Here is a 16,391-nt window from a genome sequence, read left to right as displayed (position 1 = left end):
GAACAAAGTCATTCCCTTGAAATGGTGGGCATCATTAGCCAGGCACCTTCAAACAGAGTTCCTTCAGTTGCTAAACCAATTTTTCAGAGCAGTAGCTTCTTCTGCAGGCACAGAGAGAATATTACCATCATTTGGTATTAATCACACAAATCTAAGACATAGACTAGGAGTTGAAAAAGCAGAAAACCTCATATTTCTGTTTCAATCTATGAATCAAAATGACAGTGGAAGGAGGAAAGATACGAGCTAGATGTAGACGTTTTGAGTACACTGTACAGTTAGTGTTCTGAGGAGCTGTCAGATTAATACAATTTCAAAATTAAAAAAAAGTTCAAGGACAGCTGTCAGCCTGCAACTCAGGAGGAGACTGCTGCAATTGCAAATGTGAAACATCTACATTTAAGATTTAGTTCAATAAAATGTAAGTGTTTTTTCATTTAGTGATTTAATTCTTACCATTCCTAATATACTGCTACTGCATCTGCAGCTTGACACAGGTAATGAGTATTATATTCTATTTTCCTAAATTGATAAAAATCAATGTATCTAAAAAATTACACAAAGTATACTCTCTTAGATGATGTAAAATTCTCTTGTATATTAAAATGTTTTAGTGCTCAGATATGCACTACTGTTTAAGGAATATCTGAAGAAGTATCAGTGGGAATCTTTTTTAAAATCAATGATTTTTGAGTGATTTAAATTAATGATTTAAGTCAATCCACCCTGCTCTTTGTATACTTTGAAGTCACCCCAAGATTGGGATTGATGTCTCCAGTACATGGGTCAGTGTTCTCTCTAAGCTGCCCAGCAGCACAGCTTCACAGGTGATTAATCAGCCCTGCCCAGTCAGAGCCTCAGGGCCCAGTGCAGGGAGCTGACTAACTGGGCCAGGCTGATTAATCACCTGTGGAGCTGTGTTGCTGCCCAGCTTAGAGGGAACACTGACATGGGCCATGGATTAAGCTTTCTTCCTACATGGACGTAGGAGACAGACGTGTTGAGAGTCTCTGGGTTAGATTAAAAGGGGTAAAAAAACAAGGGTGATGTCATGCTAGGAGTCTACTACAGACCACCTACCGAGGTAGAAGAGCTGGATGAGGCTTTTTTAAAACAACTCACAAAATCACCCAAAGCCCAAGATTTGGTGGTGACGGGGGACTTCAACTATCCAGACATTTGTTGGGAAACTAACAAAGTGGGGCAGACTATTCAGTAAGTTTTTGGACTGCATTGGAGACAATTTTTTATTTCAGAAGGTTGAAAAAGCTACTGGGAGAAGCTGTTCTAGATTTGATTTTAACGAATAGGAAGGAAGGAAGGAAGAACGAACAGCAAAATAGAGAAAATGGATTTGAGGAAGGCAGATTTTGGTAAGCTCAGAAAGCTGGTAGGTAAGGTCCCATGGGAAGCAAAATTAAGGGGAAAAACAACTGAAGAGAGATGGCAGTTTTTCAAAGGCACATTATTAAGGGCCCAAAGGCAAGCTACTCCACTGTGTAGGAAAGATAGAAAGCATGGCAAAAGACCGCCCTGGCTTAACCAGGAGATCTTGCATGATCTAAAAATCAAAAGAGAGTCATATAAAAAGTGGAAACTAGGTCAAATTACAAAGGATGAATATAAGCAAACAATACAGGTATGCAGGGGCAAGATTAGAAAGGCAAAGGCACAAAACGAGCTCAAACTAGCTACAGACAGACATAAAGGGAAACAAGACAACATTCTATAAATATATTAGAACCAAGAGGAAGACCAAAGATAGGGTAGGTCCATTGCTCAGTGCGAGAGAAACAGTAACAGGAAACTTGGAAATGGCAGAGGTGCTTAATAACTTCTTTATTTCAGTCTTCACCAAGAAGTCTGATGATGAAGGAATATCTAACATAATGAATACTAGTGGGAATGGGGTAGGCTTAGAAGATAAAATAAAATAAAACAAATTAAAAATTACTTTAAAAAGTTAGATGTCTGCAAGACACCAGGGCCTGATGAAATGCATCCTAGAATACTCAAGGAGCTGAAAGAGGAAGTATCTGAGCCTTTAGCTATCATCTTTGAAAAATCATGGAAGACGGGAGAGATTCCAGAAGAAAATCTAGAAAAAGGCACATCTAGTGCCCATCTATAAAAAGGGAAATAAAAACAACCCAGGAAACTTCAGAGCAGTCAGTTTAACTTCTGTGCCAGGAAAAACATTAGAACAAGTAATTAAGGAATCTATCTGCAAACATCTGGAAGAAAATATGATGATAGGTAACAACCAGCATGGATTTGTAAAGAACAAATCGTGTCAACCCAATCTGATAGCTTTCATTGATAGGATAACGAGTCTGGTAGATAAGAGAGAAGTGGTGGACCAGGTATACCTAGAAGTTAGTAAGGCATTTGATAGAATCTTGCATGATCTTCTTATCAATAAACAAGACAAATACACCTTAGATGGGGCTACTATAAGATGTTATGCATAACTAGCTGAATAACCACTCTCAGGCTATGTCTAGACTGCAAGCCTCTTTCGAAAGAGGCTTTTTCGAAAGATACTTTTGAAAAAGCCTCTTTAGAAAAAGAGTGTCTAGACTACAACCCGTGCTTTTGAAAAAGCGGCTTGCTTTTTCGAAAGAGAGCACCCAGTCAGTCTGGAAGATCTCTTTTGAAAAACCACAGTTTGCATTACATAGCACCTTTTTTCGAAAGAGCACTTTTGAAAAAAGGTGTTATTCCTCATAAAATGAGCCGCGGTCGAAAAAACTATCACATTCTTTCAATTTACTTTCGAAAGAACATGGCAGATGTCTAGACGCAGGGGGATGTTTTTTCGAAAGAAGGCCACTGTTTAAAAAAAAAAACCTTTAGTCTAGACACACCCTCAGAGAGTAGTTATTAATGGTTCACAATCCTGCTGGAAGAGCATAGCAAGTGGGGCTCCACAGGGGTCTGTTTTGGGACTGGTTCTGTTCAATATCTTCATCAACGATTTAGATATTGGCATAGAGAGTACGATTATTAAGTCTGCAGAGGATACCAAGCTGGGAGGGGTTGCAAGTACTTTGGAGGGAGGGTCATAATTCAAAATGATCTGGACAAACTGGAGAAATGGTCTGAGGTCAATAGGATGAAGTATAATAAGGACAAATGCAAAGTGCTCCACTTAGGAACGAACAATCAGTCTCTCACATACAGAATAGGAAGCGACTGTCTAGGAAGGAGTAATACAGAAAGGGTCATTGTGGACCATAAGCTAAATATGAGCGAACAATGTAACGCTGTTGCAAAACAAGCAAACATGATTCTGGGATGCATTAACAGCAGTGTTGCGAGCAAGACACGAGAAGTCATTCTTCCGCTCTACTCTGCGTTGTTTAGGCCTCAATTACAGTAGTGTGTCCAGTTCTGGGCATCACATTTCAAGAAAGATGTGGAGAAATTGGAGAAGATCAAGAGAAGAGCAACAAGAATGATTAAAGGTCTAGAGAACATGGCCTATGAAGGAAGACGGAAAGAATTGGGCTTGTTTCGTTTGGAAACAAGAAGACTGAGGGGGGACATGACAGCAGTTTTCAGGTATCTAAAAAGGATGTCACAGGGAGGAGGGAGAAAAATTGTTCTCCGTGACCTCTGAGGATAGGACAAGAAGCAGTGGGCTTAAACTGCAGCAAGAGATGCTTAAGTTGGACATTAAGAAAAACTTCCAACTGTCAGGGTGGTTAAACACTGGAATAAGTTGCCTAGGGAGGTTGTGGAATCTCCATCACTGGAGATTTCTAAGAGCAGGTTGGACAGACAGCTGTCAAGGATGGCCTAGACGGTACTTGGTCCTACAGTGAGGGCAGGGGACTGGACTTGATGACCTCTTGAGGTCCCTTCTAGTTCTAGTGTTCTATTATTCTATGAGTCTTAGAGTAAGCTTTGGACTCTCAGTACTGGGATATGTGAAAGTCCACTTCCAAGTGAAATTATTACTCATTGCTCTGACAACCAGAGTGGCAAGGTGTCAGGAGAGGTCCTCTGTGATCTGACCCTGATCAAGATCTGTGCCAGGAATGCAGCACAGACTGCGTCCTGGCAATATGTAGATGGGGCTCCAAAGCCAGCACTTAGTCAGACGTTGCCATAGACAAATGACCTCGTATTGACAATCTTGAAAGCTGAGCTCAAGTTGAAAAAGTGTCTTCACCATGAAGCAAAGAAGATGGCAGCCTTCACAAGTATAATAAGTCTCTAGCCACAGCATAAAACTCTGGTATAGTTGGTACTGTCATGGGCTGTAGCCCTGCAGTGAGAAGGCAAGAGTGCTCTGTTAACGTCAAAGCAGTAGCCAGTTTCAGCTTCCTCATCCCAGTCTTGAAAGTGCTACAGAATGCCTCTCCCTGATGTGGTCCTAACCCAAGCACTTAAGACAGTAGGAGTGAGGATCACCAAGAGACCAAACAAGGACTTGTTTCTGGAGCCCAAACATGGTTTGAATTCCAGGGACCTTGGCAAAGACCTCCTCTGATACTGGGAGGGATCTGCAAACCAGCCAGACTGGGAAAATACCCCCAAAATGGGGTAATTTTTGTATGCCTTTAGACACAGAGTAGTTGTTCACGAAGAACTTCAGTGTCTGACATAGGATAGTAAGAAGTGACTGGAGAGTGAGGTAGCTCTGGCCTTTATATTCTCATCTGGAGCTCAGCAGTGACTGAGGCCATGCTACTGGTACTGCTAGAGAAAACACTGCAGCACTAATGTACAAGGTATGCACACACTTACAGTGTAATGGACATATCTGAGCACTTAGAACAGTGAATCATGCTGTGAGGTCTTGAGTCATACAATGCCTACTTGTATTGTGTATTAAACACTCTATACTTACAAACTGCATATACAGCAGCATAGACTAAGTCACTCATCACCCCAACCAATGAGTGTTCAGCAAGGCTGACTTTAAATTCTGGGTTGATTTGTTTTTATGGCTTCTTACCTGGGAAGTGAGTGCAATCCTGGATTTGCCAATGTGGTTGCATGTCTTGCACATGTAATCATTTTTGGGGAGGAGGGAGGCTTAAGGTGTTGGCCTTAAGACATTCTTTATGTCCTTCAAAGACCTGACAAGCCATTCCTCAGAAGTAGACATGGCTTCTTGGCACAGACCTCATTTGGCTCTGTCCAGTGCAGCAAGTTTGAGACCGGCCCTGCATGCTTCGTGTCTTAGGAATGGTTGACCATTAGGGCAGATTCTTGTGTTCAACAGGAAACCTTGTATGCAGATGCTGTGTCCAACCCAGAGAAGTTAAACCCTGATGAGCATACTCTCAATGACAGAGACATGGAACTTCAAGGATTTCAGTGTTGGGGACCCCGTTGGGCCACTTGATGTTGCAGACAGATCTTATGCAATAAAGGTGGAAGCTCTCCAGCTATTCGATGTGGCATTTTTATCTTGGTTCTGAGGCAGACTGCATGCCCCCTCCAAAGCCTGTGGATGAGTCTGCTAAATGTCAAGTTGGCCTTTGCTAGGCACTGAATCATACAACACTGCATTGCTGGGGAGAGGAGTACTGTACCTAAAGAAGTCCTACTCAAATCACCCAAGGAGGAGAAGAGCTCCTTATCCACCCTAATCTATAGAGAATGACCATCATCCTAAGGCCACCTGCATGAAGAGACGTAAATAAGGATTGCCAGTAGCATCCTCTACTTCCCCCTGTAACCACAGGATTCTGGAAAGCATATTGGGTTGAATGACCTCAATGAATTGGGTGTGCACACATTTATAGTCTGTGAAAAATACGCTTGTAATATTATTACCCTGTCCTCACCCACATATTGCATCTTGTCATAGATAAAGATGACAGTATTTTGGGGCAAGGACTGCTTCTGTACAGTGTCTCAAACAATTGGACCACTGACTTTTCCATAAGATATGTATGTAATAAATTCATGCACACACATTTAATGGAATAAGTAACCATGTGTTGTGTTGCTCACCTCTTGCATTAGCACTGCATGTGGTGCTTACAGGCCCCAACTAGGTCAACAGAGAAAAGCACAGAGAAAGGCACAACATTGGGAGAGGGAGGCAAAAGGTTATTAGGGTAAGGAAAGCAGCTTAGCTGCTAAAAAAAAGCAAGGTGATAGGGTTGAGGAAGAATTGGGAAGGTTTGATCACACCTGGGTAGAGTTAAAAAAGATGATGGACAAAGTGATCACCTAAGATTCTGGCCAAAAAAATGGGGAGTAGATTAAGTCCTTGGTGAACCACTGAATCCACAGAAGACAATGATCTCAAAAGTGGACGTTTTGATTTTTGAGGCTGGGGTGTGGGTTATGTCTCCAAGAATATGGTGGCATATCCAGAATGTCAATTCAAGACCAGGATGCACACAATGCCTCACCACAGTAACTACATTACAGGCGGCCCTCGACTTGCAACAGTCCGAGTTCTGACCCCCCACACTTACAACCATTTTTGTTTGTTTTCGGAAGGGGCTGAAAACCCCCAACTTACGTCCTTGGCTCGCATTTACGACGGCGCACAGCACTTATTGTAAATGAGAGTTCAAGTTACGATGCCCCCAACTTGCGATGCTTCCCCCGGAACCAATCACGCTGCAAGTGTATTGTTCTTTTCACCTCCTGCAGTTTTTCAAACTCTAACCTCTTCTCAGAGAAATGTAGGTGTCACTGCAAACTTGTAGCTAAGGAAAGCTCTGGATATGAATGGGGAGAGCTCAGCCTTCATATTGTTCATGACAGGAGGCAGAAAGGGATAGCAGCATTCATGAGACACTCAGCAAGGACCCCTGAACTGGCACCCAAAAATCTTCCATATCATCAACTGATAATACTTGTTCAAGTACAGTGTAAGTGAAAATCTTTTAAAACAGTATTTCCCAAACTATGGGCCGTGGCCCGGTACTGGGCTGCGGGGAAAAAAATACCGGGCCTCAGTGTGGCTGCTGGGAAGGGAGTAGGGCATGGCGGGCTGGGGGGGGGGGGGAGGAACGGCAGCCGGAGGCAGAGGCGGAAATAGGGTAGGGGCAGCAGGGCTGTCCGGTGGAAATCAGGGGGGGAGCGGGCAGGCGGGGGGCGGAAACAGGGTTGTGGGCAGCGGGGCTGTCTGGCTGTCTGGCGAAGATCGGGGGAGCGGCCGGCTGTCTGGCAAAGATCAGGAGGGAGCGGCCGGCTGGCAGAAGCAGGGTTGGGGGAAGCAGGGCTGTCCGGCAGAGATCGGGAGGGGCGAGCAGCTAGTGGAAACAGGGATGGGGGCAGCGGGGCTGTCTGGCGAAGATCGGGGGGGGGGGGGGGGGGGGAGAGGGAAACGGCCGGCTGGCAGAAGCAGGGTTGGGGGCAGCAGGGCTGTCCGGTGGAGATTGGGAGGGGCGAGCAGCTAGTGGAAACAGGGTTGGGGGCAGCAGGGCTGTCCGGCGGAGATCGGGGCAGGCAGGCGGGGGGGATGGCCAGGGGAGATCGGGAGGAGTAGGACTGGAGAACCAGCCTCTGGAAGCAGGGCTGGATGGGGCGGGGGAGGCTGGACGGGAGAGATCGTGAAGAGGAGGACGGGAGAACCAGCCGCCGGAGCAGGGCTGGACGGGGCACCGGGGCTGGCCAGAGGAGATCGGGAGCGAATCGGCCGGTGGGAAGCGGGACTGTAAAAACAGTACTGAAAAAAAACAGGTACCAACCAAAGTAAAAAGTTTGGGAAACCCTGGTGTAGCCAGCTTTCTATCCATCTTACAGTCCATCTATCCAATCCATATTCCCTTAACTTGCTGGCAAGAATACTGTGGGTGACCGTATCAAAAGCCTTGCTAAAGCTGGCACTGGGGGCTTTGGGAGGACCCGAAACAACTTATTAGAATATTCTTCATTTGCTTAATGAATATGCAAATAAGCAAATGAATGTTACCAGTCCTCCAAAAGCTTGTGAATGGATTTACTGGTCCCCGTGTCAAAAAGTTTGGGAACCCCTGCTTTAAAAGTAGTGGACCAGGCTGTTCATTTGCAGAAATCATTTCTTCCCACAGTTTTAATTTTTTTTATTTTAAATTCTGTGTTGTTAATGACGTTAAAACTCAAATTAAAAATAAAAGTTTAAAATAAGAGGATTGTTCTAAATCATTGCTTAATTTTCTGTGTAACTAAAGGCTCTATTTTTCAGATGTGATTAGCAGCCCCAATTTGCACTGAAGACACTGGAATCTGTTGGTGTTCATCTCCAAATGTCTATCAGGGATGGTCTAGACAGTATTTCGTCCTGCCATGAGGGCAGGGGACTGGACTTGATGACCTCTCGGGGTCCCTTCCAGTCCTAGTATTATATGATTCCTCTGAGCATAGTCCCTGAATGCTCTGGGACTAAACACCACGGAGTGGCACCTTAGAGACTAACAAAACATGTAGATGGTATCATGAGCTTTCGTGGGCACAGCCCACTTCTTCAGATGACAGGAGTAATACTAATATTCATAATAATATATTAGGAGGAGTATAAATATATTGCTTGAGAATGCAGGGGAGTAATCACGAAGGGGAAAGCCCAAATGCAATTACACCTGGCAAGGGATGTGAAGGGGAACAAGAAAGGTTTCTACAGTAATGTTAGCAATAAGAGGGTGGTCAGAGAGTGTGTGGGGCCCTTACTGGATGAGGGAGGTAACCTAGTGACAGATGATGTGGGAAAAGCTGAAGTACTCAATGGTTACTTTGCCTCTGTCTTCACGGACAAGGGCAGCTCCCAGACAAATGCACTAGGCAATGCAGTATGGGAAGGAGGTGGGCAGCCCTTGGTGGAGAAAGAACAGGTTAAAAACTATTTTAAAAAGCCGGACATACACAAATCCATGGGTCCAGATTTAATGCATCCAAGGGTATTGAGAGAGTTGGGAAATGTCATTGTGGAGCCTTTGGTCATTAGCTTTGAAAACTCCTGGAGACCAGGAGAAATCCTGGATGACTGGAAAAAAGCAAATGTAGTGCCCATCTTTAAAAAAGGGAAGGAGGACAATCCAAGGAACTATAGACCAGTTAGCCTTACCTCAGTCCCCTGAAAAATCATGGAGGGGATCCTCAATAAATCCATTTGGAAGCCCATGGAAAGGGGGAAAGTGATCAGGAATAGTCGACATGGATTCACACAGGGCAAGTCCTGCCTGACCAATCTGATTAGCTTCTATGATGAGGTAAGTGGCTCTGTGGACATGGGGAAGTCAGTGGATGTGATCTACCTTGACTTTAGCAAAGCTTTGGATACGGTCTCCCACAATATTCTTGCCAGCAAGTTAAGGAAATATGTATTGGCTAAATGGACTGTAAGGTGGATAGGAAGCTGGCTGGATTGTTGGGCCCAAAGGGTAGTGATCAACGGCTCGATGTCAGGTTGGCGGTCAGTTTCAAGTGGAGTGCCTCAAAGATTGGTTCTAGGGCCAGTTTTCTTCAACATCTTCATTAATGACCTGGACAAGGGGATGGATTGCACCCTCAGCAAGTTTGCAGATGACACTAAGCTAGGGGGAGAGGTGGATATTGTTGGAAAGCAGGCTTTTTCTGTCCATGGCCTTCGCGTATCACCCATCCTGCCACACAAGGCCCCTCACAGAAAACCCAGACTGTGAGATATTCAGAGAAGCATAGGAAGCACAATGCAGCTTTCTGTAAAACGGAATTTGGCCTTGTAGGCATCATAGAACAGGGAGGTGAGCATGAAAAAATAGAACACAAGCTGCAAGAGATAAATAAGAGTCTCTTGACCAGTCCTTGAAAGCAGGGAGGTAGGCATAGGGAGATAAGACGCAACTGCCATGAACACAGACCATGCCCACACCCAGCACTGTCCACGGGGCCATCAGGCGGGCATCATGAAAAATCCTATAGGGCAGTATTTCACGTTACCTCATTACCAGCCTATCAGGCCCGGCCAAGGAACTAACCCTCATCCTCCTTGATTGGATCACCTCATCATCTCCAGCCTGATCCTGGCCTGCATATTTATTCCTGCCTCTGGAAATTTCCACTACATGCATCTGACGAATGGGTCTTTGCCCACGAAAGCTTATGCTCCTACACTTCAGTTAGTCTATAAGGTGCACAGGACTCCTCGTCGCTTTAACCCTAATAAGGTACCAGATATCAGGTTATGTTATAAAAGACCCTCAACCCCTTTGTTCGACGGAGGTTCCGTGTATTGAGGGCACGTATCTTTTTTTGCCCGGCTAAAGGATTGATCACCCTAAGGCTGCCTTCCCACCCTTCGAGTCAAATATAGGGGTGCACGAGTCCTGAGCATGCTCCGAGTTCTAACGTATCTTTGTGTTGTTATCGTAGCTGGATTTGTAAGTATTGCTTAAATGTATTAGTTATTGGTTTAATTAATAGTTAAATTGTGTTAATTTCACTGTGTAATTCTGTAAAGTGTATCTAAGTTCTGTTAACCACACTGTGTAAATTGTATAATTTTGTGTTGTGTAGTAGTGTTGTATTTAGGTTAAGTATAAGTGTTAGAAATAGAAGTTCAGGAGTTGTTAAGTTGTAAAAGTAGATTTATGACTAACTCCATCAGCTGCCCTAAAATAACCATAGAGGGGCTAGCTTTAAACGGAGTTTTTATTATCATTATATTGTCTTTGTTTTTGTATTTTTGTTAAGCGAATTAGAGATAGTGATTTAATATAAGTAAATTGTAATCTAAGAATTGTAATCAGTTAGGTATAGTCGTGTTCAAGTTTTCTACCCTGTAAAAGCATTAGGCAATTGTTAGTTAAAAAGACCATTTTCTAATTGTTAGTTTTGATAAAAGAATCATTCCACTTAATAAAAATCATTTGTTTTACACCATCATATAGTAGTTTTCACTAAGTAATCGGCTTTAACCCTTGAGGCTTCCACCACATCACTGAACCAAGGTGTAACAGATATGTTGCAGGGTAGGGATAGGGTCCAGAGTGACCTACACAAATTGTAGGATTGGGCCAAAAGAAATCAGATGAGTTTCAACAAGGACAAGTGCAGAGTCCTGCACTTGAGACAGAAGAATCCCAAGCATTGGTACAGGCTGGGGACTGACTGGCTAAGTAGCAGTTCAGCAGAAAAAGACCTGTGGATTGCAGTGGATGAGAAGCTGGATATGAGTCACCAGGGTGCCCTTGTAGCTAAGAAGGCTAATGGCATATTAGGTTGCTTCAAGAGGAGCATTGCCAGCAGATCCAGATAAGTGATTATTCCCCTTTATTCTACACTAGTGAGGCCACATCTGGAATATTGCATCCAATTCTGCGCGCACATACCCCACCACAGAAAGGATGTGGACGCATTGGAGAGGGGCCAGTGTGGGGCAACCAAAAAGACTAGGGGGCTGGAGCACATGACCTACGAGGAGAAGTTGAGGGATTTGGGCTTATTTAGTCTGCAGAAGAGACGGGTGAGGGGTGATTTGATAGCAGCCTTCGACTCCTTGCAGGGGGGTTCCAAAGAGGATGGAGAGTAGCAGAACAAGAAGAAATGGGCTCAAGTTACAGTGGGGGAGGTCTAGCCTGGATATTAGGAAAAACTATTTCCCTAGGAGGGTGCTGAAGCACTGGAATGGATTACCTAGGGAGGTGGTGAAATCTCCATCCCTAGTGGTTTTTAAGTCTCAGCTTGACAAAACCCTGGCTGGGCTTTGGGCAGGGGTCTGGACTTGATGACTCCTGAGGTCTCTTCCAGCCCTATGATTCTATACCATCTATATGTTTTGTTAGTCTTCAAGGTGCTACTAGAGTATTTGTTGTTGCTGAAGTTTTTCTTGTTACAGACTAACTCGGCTACCCCTCTCAAACCATACAGTGGGACATCAGAGAAAGCAAACTAAGATCCGATGTATGGAAAATAACAGCATATACACACTTTTCTGAACAGAAACTTCAGACACAGTAAATACGCAGCTTACCGTTTTCAACGTGTGCAAGTCTGTGCATGAGAGGTAGCCACACAAGGCACTGGGGGGGTGGATCAACCATCAATGTGTCTAAAAACATATTTAGCATTATCTTTTTCTGTAAAAGAAACAAAAGCATGACTCACTTTCAAGATAACTGCATTCTTTGCCATTACCTCCATCCTATGGTTTCTTTAGCATTAATTTACTGTTTGTTCCATATTGTTGAGGACAGATACAATCACTCTTACTCCCCAAGAAATTTTCAAACTTAGACAGTACATCACAAACAAGACAGTACATACTACATACATTATCAATAAATACATACTACATATGTAAATTCAAAGGGGACGAGTATGTAATCAGTATTTTGTGAGGCACAGTTGAAAGGCCTTGCAAAGAAGTAGTGTAAAGGAGGGATTCAAATGTGAAGTGAAAAGGTTGTTTAGTGAACTGGCGTTCCAAGCACACGGTACAACACTGAAAAAAGTACAAAGACAAGGAAAGGTGGAATGAAAAGGAGTATTTCAGTTAATAAGGGAGAAGAAATGTGATTAGAAACGGGTATGGGCAGAACTGTACTAAAAGGTGAATAAATGGGCAAGTAAACTGATTTTAAATTAAGAGACTGATAGAAAGAAGCGGATTTTCAAGCAGAGAACACTCTCCAGACCTAGATGCATACGTTTCATGACTGCAGACAAATAGGGAAGGAAAGAAGGAAGAATGCATACCAATGAGTTTTGTCAGGAAGAAAAGCTAAGGAAACTATGGCTAAAGGGAAAAAACTATTTCACTAGGTAACTTCTTAAATAGGCTTCCACTTTTACAGGAGGAAACAAGACCTGTGCAAGGCCAGACACATCTAGTTTTGAAGCCAAAAACCCTGCTCTGCCAAGTGATCTGAGGGATAAGAAACACTGTTCAGGCAGCCTGCCTTGTCCCGTCTCCCTAGCCATTGGCGGCACATCAAAGCGGCCACCCTGACGGTGATTAAAGAAGATGGTGGCAGCCCTGCTCACAGCAGTGAGGCATAAAAGGCCAAAGCCTGCTTTATAGGAGAACTGTCCATCATTCTCCTGGGCAGCAAGCACCCGTGACTGAAGCACTCTTTTTGGAGAAACTTGCTACGTCCAATTCACCTGTATCGTGTGTCTGCCTTTCCCCCCTGATGAGTACAAACCCATACAAATAAAGGGCTGGAAGGGACATCGAGAGGCCATGTAGTCCAGCCCCTACAGCAAGGCAGGATGAAGTATGCTTACATGATGCCTGAGAGGTGTGTGCCCACCTGTTCTTAAAAACTTCCAGTTGACGGGGATTCCACCGTCTTCCTGCACTTAACAACCCCTATAGTTAGAAGATTTTTCCTACTATCTAACCTAAATCTTTCTGAGACTGGAAGTGCCTATGGCAGCCCTCACACTGAATGCCAAAGTCAATGCAGGAAGCAAAAGAGCGAGCAAACACTGGTGGGAAACACCAAAGTTAAACCTCCCATCCAGTCCCAAACTGAGCTCCTGACCTCCCACATCAGTTATCAAGAAGCAAAAACAGCCCTCTTCTTGCATTCCCGCCTCAAGGTCCTATTCAGCACTCAGGTCCAGGACAGTGACAAGTTATTTTAAAACTCTGCTCACGTGTTCAAAATAGGGTTGCCGGGTGTCCGGTTTTGAACTGGACAGTCCGGAACTTGAGCTTTCTGTCTGGGAAATAAATTGAGAAAATACTGGACAAAGAAATGTCTGGTATTTTCTAATTAAGTTAGTTTTATTATTATGAGCATCAGTACGTAGTTGCATACTGCCTGGCTGGTAGACATTCTCACACCATGTAAGCATGTCTATCAGCCAGGCTCACGCAACTACACAGTAGAAAGGAGGGGGGTGGGGCCAGGGAGGAATGGAATCTCCAAGGCCGGACTCGCCCATGCGCCCCGCTGGGACCATGTGCAGGATGGGCAGCGCCCCGGGATCTGCATGCACCCGGGCCAGCCCCGCTCCCCTCCGGCCAGTTCCCCCCCAGCCAACCCCACTCCTCCCGACCCCCTCCTGGCCAGCCCTGCTTCCCGCCAGCTGGTTCTCCCCCCTTATATCCCCCGGCCAGCCCTGCTCCTCTCCAACCTCCTCCCGGCCAGCCCCACTCCCCTCCCAGCCGGTCCCCCTCCCCGAACTGAGATCAAGTGTGTCTGTTTTGTTTTTTGTTTGTTTTTTTTAAGCCATCTGGTAATCCTAGTTCAAAATGTTCTTCTGATCCCAAGGGGGCAGCTGCATTACCAGGCCAGTATAGATTTGGATCTTACCTCAAGTACTACACTGCCAGTCAATCCTTTAGTGTCTAAAACTAAAGGTTTATTATAAAGAAAAAAAGAAGAAAAGAACTGTAAAATGGTAAAACAGTCACATATGTACAAAGACTTAAAAGTCCATGTATCAGGTTCCTAGCAGTACTGGCGAGTTTGCTGTCTTAAAAGCCTGAAATACGTCCATGGGTTGGAATGGTCATTCAGTCTTTGTTCAGAACTTCAGTTATGGCAAAGTTCCTCCAGAGAGAAAAAGAACAGAACCATAGAATACCAGAACTGGAAGGGATCTCAAGAGGAAAGACTGAAGACAAAATGAAGACGACACAGCTAGCTACCTTTTACATTCCTTTTGCCAGGTTGCTTATACTTCCTTTGTTGCAAACAGAAGACCTGGAAGCCTTAAGAGTTCCATCCATAGCCATGCTCCTATATATCTTGCTGAGTCATAAGGCTATCCCCTACCTTCTATCAAGGGGTCAATTGAATAGCTGATGGGTCTTCAATGGGCCATCAAGCAAGCTAGGCTGTGCTTATACTAAAATGTCACCCAGAAGCAGAGCACAAGTTTTGAAATACAGACACACACAGGTATCCCATAACCTACAATACAAAGCTAATCACCCGGTACTTATAGCCCACTTTATTAGCCTCATTTAACATAGAAAATCTAATTGGCAATATTTTCCCCCGTTCTTTCAAGGCATTGCCATTCTACAATATTGATATTCAAAATATCCTAAAGTGTCCCCCACACTTCAGATAGTGTCACACTCCCATTGCTTCTTTTTTAACTATCTTCACCCGACATTAGAACAATTGATTACCATCCCCTATGCAACACCTCTCAATAAATCTGAAGACTTATCACATCCTTACTCAGGTATCTCCCCTCAAGACAATATACATGATTTTTTTTAACATCTCCTTCCAGGTTAGGATTCTAAACCTTTTATCATTTTTGTTGTTCTCCAGATTCTCTCTAAGTTGTCCACATCTCTCAAAGAGTATATAGCTTAACAAAGAGAATGTTAACGGATGACTTGATTACAGTCTATAAGTATCTACGTGGGGAAAATGTAATAGCGGTCTCTTCAATCTAGTAAAGAAATTTGTAACAGCCTATGCCATTATGCTAACCACTTTTGAGAAACTATGATAAATTTGGTACATAGTATGCCATTTGAAAACTCAATCTACCAAACATTACTGTCCTGGTAAAATATGTGCATCAACATAGTGTGTAAAATTATAAGTCTAAACTGTATAACATTGCTGTAACATGTTCCAGAGGCAGGCCCAAGCCAGTTTTTCAGAGACTAAGATACACTGGCACTTCAGCCAACTGTTAATCAACTCTCACCTGCTTAAAATACAACAAATGGTCCTCTGGCAAGGAGTTCCACAGGTTGATTGTGCGCTGAGTGAAGAAAAACTTCCTTCTGTTTGTATTAAACCAGCTGCCTATTCATTTCATTTGGTGACCCCTAGTTCTTATGTTGTGGGAATAAGTAAATAACTTTTCCTTATTCACTTTTTCCATACCAGTCATGATTTTATAGACCTCTATCATATCCCCCCCTTAGTCTCCTCTTTTCTAAACTGACAAGTCCAAGTCTTTTTAATCTCTCCTCAAAGAACTCAAATGGGAAATTGCGGAACTATTAACTGTGGTTTGTAGCCTATCCTTTAAATCAGTTTCCGTAACTAATGATTGGAAGTTAGCTAACGTGACGCCAATATTTAAAAAGGGCTCTAGAGGTGACCCGGCCATTACAGACCGGTAAGTCTAATGTCAGTACCGGGCAAATTAGTTGAAACTATAGTAAAAAATAAAATTGTCAGACACATGGATGAACATAATTTGTGGGGGGAAGTCAACATGGTTTCTATAAAGGGAAATCATGTCTTACTAATCTGCTAGATAAACTTTAAAAACAACAAATGTTCTGGTAGCACTTTATAGACTAACAAAACATGTCGATGGGATCATGAGCTTTCGTGGACACAGCCCACATCTTCAGATGATCTGAGTTTTGAGTTTAGGATGTGCAGACCCAAAATAAATAGGGGAAAAGGGAGAGAGGGGAAGGAAAAAAATGGAAGGGGACGGGAAACAAGGAGCAGAGGGTATGAAAATATCCAAGGGAAAACCAAATAGGTAGAACTGGTAGATTGACGTGTAGAATC

At 43.7% G+C, this 16,391-nt stretch overlaps 1 protein-coding gene across 13 annotated transcripts in view; it reads right to left on the bottom strand.

Annotated features, from left to right (window-relative positions):
- DTNB (dystrobrevin beta) overlaps positions 1 to 16,391 on the bottom strand; it is a 321,996-nt gene that overhangs the window by 241,787 nt on the left and 63,818 nt on the right. For 12 of the 13 annotated variants that reach the window (XM_075923210.2, XM_075923214.2, XM_075923213.2 and 9 more), the window contains one exon: positions 11,909 to 12,014. The exons of the other annotated variant lie outside the window; for it this stretch is intronic. In XM_075923210.2, the coding sequence (XP_075779325.1) occupies positions 11,909 to 12,014 (106 nt within the window). The remainder of the gene's footprint in view (positions 1 to 11,908; positions 12,015 to 16,391) is intronic. 13 annotated transcript variants of the gene reach the window in all.

Source organism: Pelodiscus sinensis, chromosome 3 (genome assembly GCF_052426305.1).
Source record: "Pelodiscus sinensis isolate ZL-2025 chromosome 3, ASM5242630v1, whole genome shotgun sequence".
Lineage (NCBI taxonomy): Eukaryota > Metazoa > Chordata > Testudines > Trionychidae > Pelodiscus > Pelodiscus sinensis.
Note: the sequence above shows the minus strand (reverse complement) of the source record. Positions and strands in the feature narration are given on the sequence as shown.